A 9,706-nucleotide genomic window follows, 5' to 3' on the forward strand; every position below is an offset into this window, starting at 1 on the left:
ATTAAAAAACAAACAAACTATATTTCAATTATAATGTTCTTTTTCAGATCCACCAGGTAGACCAGAAGTGACAGATGTCACACGGTCTTCAGTTTCATTAAGCTGGACTTCTCCACTCTATGATGGTGGAAGCAAAATTGTTGGCTATATTGTAGAACGCAAGCCCTACAGTGTGACGGGAGATGGACGCTGGTTGAAATGCAATTACACCATTGTTTCGGAAAACTTCTTTACCGTAACAGCCCTCAGTGAAGGAGAGGAATATGAGTTCCGCGTATTAGCGAAGAATGCTGCTGGTGTGATTAGCAAAGGTTCCGAATCAACAGGTCCTGTCACCTGTAAAGATGAATATTGTAAGAGATTTTTTAATAAGTTTTTGAATTATGTTAAGCATGTCAGCTTTAAAAGAAATTAATGTTGTGAGTTTGTTTATCTTGTTTTTTCATAGCACCACCTAAAGCTGAACTGGATGCCAAATTACGAGGAGATGTTGTAACTGTTAGGGCTGGATCTGATCTTGTTCTTGAGGCATCAATTGGTGGAAAACCAGAACCAAAAGTGTTTTGGTCTAAGGGTGACAAGGAATTGGATTTATGTGAAAAGATCTCTTTGCAATATACCAGCAAGCATGCAGTTGCAATCATCAAGTTCTGTGACAGAAGCGATACAGGAAAATACACATTAACTGTTAAAAATGCTAGCGGAACAAAACAAGTTGCTGTTTTTGTCAAAGTACTTGGTAAGTATTTCACAATTCATAATTTCTGAGAGAGCAACCTCTTTCTTTTCAAGCCAATGTTATTTCACTGCACCTATTATTCTTTTTTTCTTGTCTACAGATTCTCCTGGTCCATGTGCTGGCAAAATCACAATTAGCAGAGTGACAGAAGAAAAATGTACTTTGGCTTGGAATGTTCCTCAAGAAGATGGAGGGGCAGAAATTACCCACTACATTGTAGAGAGGCGCGAGACTAGCAGGCTGAACTGGGTTATTGTTGATGCAGAATGCCCAACACTCTCTTGTGTAGCAACAAGACTTATCAAAAATAATGAATACATATTCCGTGTAAGAGCTGTCAATAAGTATGGACCTGGAGTTCCACTTGAATCAGAAACTATGATTGCTAGAAATTCATTTAGTAAGTGCCTCCTTGGTTTAGTTAATTTTTTCTTTGGGGATAGATGTGTAAGAGATGTCTGATTTTTTTCCCTTCTCTTTTTAAAATCATTTCAGCTATTCCATCACCACCCGGGATGCCTGAATCAGTGGGTGCTGGCAAAGAGCACATCATTATTCAGTGGCAGAAACCAGAATCTGATGGGGGTAATGAAATAAGCACCTATCTTGTAGACAAACGAGAAAAGAGAAGTCTACGCTGGACACGAGTAAACAGAGACTACACCATTTATGACACCAGGTTGAAAGTCACTGGTCTGATGGAAGGCAGTGAATATCAGTTCCGTGTTACTGCAGTAAATGCTGCGGGTAACAGTGAGCCAAGCGAAGCTTCTCAATATATTTTGTGCAAAGAACCTTCATGTAAGTTCCCAAAACTAATGTCTCTATATTTAATTCCAGATCAAGGGATATGAATGGTTTCTTGGTCATGGTTATGAAAAAGTCAATAAGGTTTTTTTTTAATCATTTGGAATCCCAGATGAATAATGTGAACTTATTTATTTATTTCAGGCATTTATATGATATCTTGTGATCAAGTTCTCAGGACCACTTATACCTTTGCATCTAATTCAGTGAAATCTTACCAAATCAATTCCCTTTTATTTGGTACAGATGGGCACCCAGATTGATCAAACTGAGATAATGAAAAATGTTCAATGTTCTGTCAGAAATATAGATCAATATATTTGTAAAAGAGTAATTTACTTTTTTTATTCTAGTGCTCCACTTATTTTATTTATTTATTTATTTATTTATTTATTTATTTGATTTCTATAGCTGCCCATCTCAACAAGGGACTCTTAGATCAGCAAACTGTATTTTTTTTAATTTAAAACCAAAAGATTTGTCTTTAAGCATCAAAGATTACAACTACTGTTGGTTCAGTACAATTGAAACATTTCTGGGCTGGAAATACTTCCTTTTAGGGACAGGGGTATCAATAGATTGCTTTATATTGCACTTGGGATCTAATTCATCGCTATATATGGTGCTTAAAATAATGTTTCCCTCGATCAGGAAAACTAATAACTTTGGTGTTTTGTTTTATGAAGACTCAATATTATCTTTTGGGTTGGGGGTCAACATGAACTGAAACAGATCAGTTTAAAAGTGGTTTAAACTTTTTCATTTATTTAATTATTTGCAAAACACAAAGGAATTTCCCATGTACTATATATTAGTCACTCATGTAGTCTTACAGATAGGTTGTTATCATGCTGTGGAATTAGTTTATTTACATTTAAGTTGATTTACCTTTAAAGAGAGAATAAAAAGGAAGTAGTCATATGGAGTAATATAAGCAGACTGAATTTCTAAATAGTTTTCCAGTTGAGATGTCCCTTGATAGAGTACTTGTTCAGAAATAGAAAGAAACTGACAATGTATGTTGTTACCAAGCTTTTGCAATCAAAATTAAACTTACACCTTGTCCAAAGAACGAACACCTTCAAGAGAAATAACGATGATGGTGATGATGATGATATTTTGTTCTTTTTCAAAGACACTCCTGCACCTCCTTCACCTCCAAGAGTTGTAGATACTACTAAGACCAGCATAAGCTTAGCTTGGACAAAGCCCACATATGATGGTGGAGTTGATATATTGGGCTACGTTCTTGAAATGAAAGAAGAAGGCACTGAACAATGGTACAGGGTCCATACTACAGCCACCATAAGGAACCCTGAATTCACTGTGACTGGTCTTAGAACAAGCCAGAAATACCGCTTTAGAGTGGCTGCCACCAACATAAATGGTATGAGTGAATTCAGCGAGTCGCCAGCCGAAATAGAACCTGTGGAAAGACTAGGTAACATCAAAATTCCACATTTATAAAGCATTCATAGATTTCTGTTTACACATCTGTTTAGAAATACTCAAACACAAGCTCATCTTTTATTTTTCCTCCCATTAATAGAAATACCTGATCTTGAGCTTGCTGATGACCTAAAGAAGACTGTTACTGTCAGAGCTGGTGGCTCTTTACGTCTAATGGTCTCAGTCTCTGGCAGACCAGCACCAATAATTATGTGGAGTAAAGAGGGTGTTGACCTAGCAAGTCGGGGTATCATCGACACCACAGACAGCTATACACTATTGGTTGTGGATAAAGTCAACCGGTATGATGCTGGAAAATATGTCATTGAGGCTGAAAATCAGTCAGGAAAGAAATCAGCAACAGTGCTTGTAAAAGTCTATGGTAAGTTAAAATCTTCTATTTCTTTTTACAGCCATGTTGTTTATTTCATTACAAATTAAAATATATTTGAAAGTGCACAACATCAGGTAACAGGGAGCCAGGCAAATGGCAAAAAGAGAAAAAGTTATAAGCAAGATTATGCCAGTGGTAACCTATGAGTATTGTTTGGTTGATCAAGAAAAAATGTGTTGGACAAAACAATGCAATAAATAAATAAAATAAAAACATTTATTTTCTTTCCCATAGATACTCCTGGCCCTCCAGGATCTGTAAGAGTAAAAGAAGTCACAAAAGAATCTGTAACTCTTACCTGGGATGTTCCTATCATTGATGGTGGAGCACCTGTCAACAACTATATAATTGAGAAACGGGAGGCTGCCATGAGAGCTTACAAAACAGTAACTACTAAATGCAGCAAAACCATTTATAGAATTTCTGGACTCATTGAAGGCGCTCTATACTATTTCCGAGTTCTGCCAGAAAATATCTATGGAATAGGTGAACCATGTGAGACGTCAGATGCAGTGCTTATATCTGAAGTCCCGAGTGTGCCACAGAAACTGGAGGTGGTGGACATCACTAAATCTACAGTATCACTTGCATGGGAAAAACCACAGCACGATGGTGGCAGCAGATTAACTGGTTATGTAATTGAGGCCAGTAAAGTTGGAACAGAGAGGTGGATGAAAGTTGTAACACTGAAACCTACTGTCTTTGAGCACACAATCATTTCATTGAATGAAGGAGAACAGTACTTGTTTAGAGTCAGAGCACAAAATCAGAAAGGTGTCTCAGAACCAAGAGAAATAGTCACTGCAGTGACAGTGCAAGAACAAAAAGGTAAGAACCATGGTGAAAAGTGAAACGTTGTTCATAGCAATGATGCGTAATTCAACTTGATTAACCCTGCCAATTTTTAAAACTCTCTTTTTTAGTTCTGCCCACAATTGACCTTGCTGGAATTCCTCAAAAGACCATTCATGTACCAGCTGGAAGACCTGTAGAATTAGCAATTCCAATTTCTGGACGACCACCTCCAGCTGTTTCTTGGTTCTTTGCCGGCTCTAAGCTAAAAGAATCAGAACGTGTCAAGGTTGAAACAGTTGCTAAGCTAACTAAATTAACTATACGCGAGACAACAATACGTGATAGTGGGGCGTATGCACTTGAACTGAAGAATACAACTGGAACTGCTCTTGATACTATCAAAGTTATTATTCTTGGTAAGATTTTTGGTTTGTTTGATTTAAATACATACTTGTCTTTTATTTTGTTTTGGTCATTTTCCCCCTAAGTGAACTACACTATTTATTTCTTTATTTTAGGAATTCTTTATGCTTGATTTTTCTTTTTCACAGATAAACCTGGACCGCCTACTGGACCTATCAAAATAGTTGACATTGATTCAACTTTTGTAACTATTTCCTGGGAAGCACCTGAGATGGATGGTGGTGCAGCATTAAGTGGATATGTGGTAGAACAACGTGATGCTCACCGTCCAGGATGGTTACCGGTATCTGAATCTGTAACTCGGACAATATATAAATTTTCTAAACTTACTGAAGGTGCTGAATATGTATTCCGTGTGGCTGCTACAAACCGCTTTGGAATTGGATCGTACTTGCAATCTGAGATTATAGAATGCAAGAGCAGAATCAGTAAGTTAATATTTTGCTTTATCCCTCTGCGTTAAAAACTAAAAAGTCATATAAAGAAATTTTTTTAGACTCAACATTACATACATTCTATTTTTCTTTTGCTTAAATAAGTAGTTACTCTGAACTAGTCACAAAGTGTTTGTTAAAAAACACACAGAACTATTTCTGATTAGAGGGAACATAAGTTGATTGTAAATGGAATCACGTTCTCATTTTTTTTCTACTTTATTCATATAGGCGTTCCAGGTCCTCCTGGTACTCCAGAAGTGTTTGATATCTGCCGTGATGGAATGACACTTACTTGGTATCCACCAGAAGAGGATGGTGGTTCACAGATCTCTGGTTACATTGTGGAACGCAAGGAAGTTAGATCAGACAGATGGGTCCGTGTAAACAAAATTGCAGTGACTATGACACGCTATCGATCTACAGGATTAATTGAAGGCCTAGAGTATGAACACCGCATCACAGCTATCAATGCTAGGGGCACTGGCAAACCAAGCCGAGCATCAAAGCCTGCAGTTGCCATGGATCCAATTGGTAAATAGTTTACTATATTTACTAGGAAATATTTAAGAAACAGTAGATACTAATATGTTAACTGCCTTTTAAAAAAGCAAAACTAAATGTGCAGTTCTCTTGAATATAGCTGAGTCTGTTCTCATTATATATTCCAGCTCCTCCAGGCAAACCTCAGAATCCAAGGGTCACAGATACTACAAGAACATCTATTTCCCTGGCTTGGAGTCCACCTGAAGATGAAGGTGGATCTAAAGTCACTGGCTATTTAATTGAAATGCAAAAGGTTGATCAGTTTGAATGGACTAAATGTAACACCACACCTACCAAGATTCGTGAATACACTCTGACACATCTTCCACAAGGTGCAGAGTACAGATTCCGTGTTATGGCCTGTAATGCTGGAGGTCCTGGGGAACCTGCTGAGGTGCCAGGAACAGCCAAAGTAACAGAAATGCTTGGTAAGAAAATTCAGTTCTTTCTTTTTAATGAAACCCAATCTTTAAAAAGTAACAACCCTATTTAACCTTTTTGTACCTAATATGAGATGTTTTTCCTTCTCCCAGAATATCCTGATTATGTACTTGATGAAAAATACCTGGAAGGTGTATTTGTAAGGCAAGGTGGAGTAATTAAGCTCACAGTGCCAATTAAAGGTAAACCTATTCCAATTTGCAAATGGACTAAGGAAGGACATGATGTCCTCAAGAGAGCCATGATTGCCACTTCTGAAACAGATACTGAACTAGTGATAAAAGATGCAGAAAGAGAAGATTCTGGTACTTATGATTTGACACTTGAAAACAAATGTGGCAAGAAGGCAGTCTACATCAAAATCAGAGTAATTGGCATTCCAAATCCACCAGAAGGGCCACTTGAATATGACGACATACAAGGACGCTCCGTTAGAGTCAGCTGGAAGCCTCCAACTGATGATGGTGGTGCTGATATATTGGGATATATTGTTGAAAGACGTGAAGTACCAAAGACTGCCTGGTACACAGTTGATTCCAGAGTAAAAGGTACATCATTAGTGGTGAAAGGACTCAAAGAAAATGTGGAATATCACTTCCGTGTTTATGCTGAAAACCAGTTTGGTGTGAGCAGATCGCTGAAATCTGAACAGCCAGTTGTGCCAAAGACACCTTTGAGTAAGTATACATTTCAATTCTGGTTGTTGTTGTTGTTGTGTCATTACAGGAAAAAATATATATGTTCTTTGCCCTTCTTACCAGAAACTAAGTATGTCTTCTGGCATATCCTCAAAAATATTTGTGAGATAGGTTAGGATGAGAGATAATGACTGGCCTAAGGTCATTTATTAAATATCACAGCTGAATAGAGATTTAAATTGTTTTCCTGAGGGATGATCTATACTAACAGTTACATTCTTCTTAACAGATCCTCCAGAGCCTCCAAGTTACCCACCAGAAATACTTGATGTCACAAAAAGTTCTGTTAGCTTATCTTGGTCCAGACCTAGAGATGATGGCGGCTCTCGTATCACTGGCTACTATATTGAACGTAGAGAAACATCTACCGAGAAATGGGTCAGGCACAACAAGACCCACATCACAACTGCAATGTATACAGTCACAGGACTGGTTCCAGATGCTGAATATCAGTTCCGTATTATTGCCTTAAATGATATTGGTGAAGGTGAACCAAGCCCTGCTTCTGAACCAGTCGTGTGCAAAGATCCATTTGGTATGTAAACATAATGTCAATATCAGAGGGCATTAGGGTAAAAATTTGGGGAAAGACAAATCTTCATTTCCTATGAATTTTTTTTTTTCATTTTACAGATAAACCAAGCCAGCCTGGAGAAATTGAGATTTTGTCTATATTTAAGGATAGCATTACTCTAGAATGGGAGCGCCCTGAATGCGATGGTGGTAAAGACATCATTGGATACTGGGTTGAATATCGCCAATATGGAGAGTCTGCATGGAAAAAGTGCAATAAAGAACGCATCAAGGACAGACAGTTTACAGTGGGAGGCTTGCTGGAAGCTACAGAATATGAATTCAGAGTGTTTGCAGAAAATGAAACCGGAATCAGCAGGCCACGGAGAACAGCAATGACTGTGAAGACAAAACTGACATGTATGACTTATTCATTATGCTTTATGCTATAATTGACTACGGTATTATAGGACCCTAAAGTAAAGAGGAGGATGCTATGGATCCATACTGTTGGTTGATTTGATTATATGGTTTAGAAGCAACTTGATAGTTCTGAGATAAACACTGGGAAATGTAATACATTTATTCTGCTGAACGGATCACAATATGATAAATAAAACCTTCACATACAGTGCTAATGAAACTAAATATGACCTTAATATTTGGGAAAATAAAAATTATACTTAATTCTACAATATTTTGGTTAGAGAGATGGGACATACTGAAATAAAAGATGAAAAAAAATAGGGAACATTCAGGATTTTTTTTCTTTCCTCTTTTATAAATGCAGCTGGAGAAGCACCAGGAATAAGACAAGAAATAAAGGATGTCACTACAAACCTGGGGGAGTCAGGGCAGTTATCATGCCAGATTCTTGGGAGACCTCTTCCTGATATTAAATGGTATCGTTTTGGCAAAGAACTAGTACAGAGCCGAAAATACAAGATGTCATCAGATGGGCGCACCCATACGCTGACCGTGCTGACAGAAGAGCAGGAAGATGAAGGACTTTATACCTGTAAGGCTACCAATGATGTAGGAGAGACTGAAACTAGTGGCAAGCTCTTATTGCACGCTCCTCCACAATTCCATTCTGGCTTCCCCTTGAAAGAGAAATACCGTGCCGGGGTGGGTTCCACTCTTCGCCTCCATGTTGTATACATTGGTCGTCCAGTGCCTGCTATTACTTGGTTCCATGACAAGAAACTTCTAAAGAATACTGAAAATATTACAATTGAGAATACAGAGCATTATACCCACCTTTCCATTAAAAATGTACAGCACAAGACACACGCTGGAAAGTACAAAGTACAACTCAGTAACATTTTCGGAAGTGTTGATACTATACTCAATGTAGAAATACAAGGTAAGTGTTAAATTTCCCCTTTTCTGAAGTTGTATAATCAACCATGTTTTCCAAGTGCAGCTTCATGCTCTGCCTCCTTTTCTATAGATAAGCCAGATAAACCGGCAGGACCAATTGTTATCGAAGCTCTGCTGAAGAACTCTGTAGTAATCAGCTGGAAGCCACCTGAAGATGATGGCGGCACCTTAATTACAAATTATGTTATAGAGAAAAGAGAAGCAAAAGAAGGTGCCGAGTGGCAACTGGTATCTTCAAGTATATCTGGCACAACGTGTAGAATTGTTAATCTAATTGAAAATGCAGGGTATTATTTCCGTGTCTTTGCTCAGAATGTATTTGGCATCAGTGAAGCATTAGAGGTTTCCTCTGTGGTTATTATCAAGACACCTTTTGGTAAGTAAAGTCATAATCCATCAATGAATTTATAACCAACTACTAAGCAAATCAACTTCATGTCCTGAAAATGTTTTCCTTTACAGAAAAACCAGGACTACCAACTCAGCCAATTGTATCTGCTATTACAAAAGATTCCTGTATTGTATCTTGGAGGCCACCTACAAGTGATGGAGGCTCAAAGATTAGAAATTACTACCTTGAAAAGCGGGAAAAGAAGCAGAACAAATGGATTGCTGTAACAACAGAAGAAATTCATGAAACTGTCTATTCTGTCACAGGCCTTATTGAAGGCCTGGAATATGAATTCCGCGTAAAATGTGAAAATCTAGGTGGTGAGAGTGAATGGAGTGAAATTTCACAACCAATCATTCCCAAATCTGATATACCAGTTCAGGCACCACATTTCAAAGAAGAAATCAGAAATCTGAATGTGAAATTTAGAGGTCATGCCACATTTGTTTGCAAAGTCACGGGTCATCCTAAGCCTATTGTAAAATGGTTCAGACAGGGCAAGGAGATTATGCCAGATGGTGAAAAGGTGAAGATACAAGAATTTAAGGGAGGATATCATCAACTGGTGATTACAAATGTAACAGATGACGATGCTACTGTATATCAAGTGAGAGCAACCAACCAGGGAGGATCTATTTCTGGAACTGCCTCCTTAGATGTTGAAGGTAAATTATTGGGTTTTTTTTTAATTAA

At 37.8% G+C, this 9,706-nt stretch overlaps 1 protein-coding gene across 1 annotated transcript in view; it reads left to right on the forward strand.

The window, feature by feature from the left end:
- TTN (titin) overlaps positions 1–9,706 on the forward strand; it is a 286,118-nt gene that overhangs the window by 267,111 nt on the left and 9,301 nt on the right. The window contains exons 307-323 of the mRNA XM_063305418.1: positions 48–353; positions 449–739; positions 840–1,139; positions 1,235–1,540; positions 2,682–2,987; positions 3,096–3,377; positions 3,624–4,217; positions 4,313–4,600; positions 4,736–5,035; positions 5,273–5,575; positions 5,713–6,015; positions 6,121–6,705; positions 6,956–7,261; positions 7,360–7,659; positions 8,030–8,605; positions 8,693–8,998; positions 9,085–9,678. Of these exons, the coding sequence (XP_063161488.1) occupies positions 48–353; positions 449–739; positions 840–1,139; positions 1,235–1,540; positions 2,682–2,987; positions 3,096–3,377; positions 3,624–4,217; positions 4,313–4,600; positions 4,736–5,035; positions 5,273–5,575; positions 5,713–6,015; positions 6,121–6,705; positions 6,956–7,261; positions 7,360–7,659; positions 8,030–8,605; positions 8,693–8,998; positions 9,085–9,678 (6,246 nt within the window). The remainder of the gene's footprint in view (positions 1–47; positions 354–448; positions 740–839; positions 1,140–1,234; positions 1,541–2,681; positions 2,988–3,095; positions 3,378–3,623; positions 4,218–4,312; positions 4,601–4,735; positions 5,036–5,272; positions 5,576–5,712; positions 6,016–6,120; positions 6,706–6,955; positions 7,262–7,359; positions 7,660–8,029; positions 8,606–8,692; positions 8,999–9,084; positions 9,679–9,706) is intronic.

The sequence above is a fragment of the Candoia aspera genome, chromosome 1 (genome assembly GCF_035149785.1).
Source record: "Candoia aspera isolate rCanAsp1 chromosome 1, rCanAsp1.hap2, whole genome shotgun sequence".
In the NCBI taxonomy this organism is placed as follows: Eukaryota; Metazoa; Chordata; class Lepidosauria; order Squamata; family Boidae; genus Candoia; species Candoia aspera.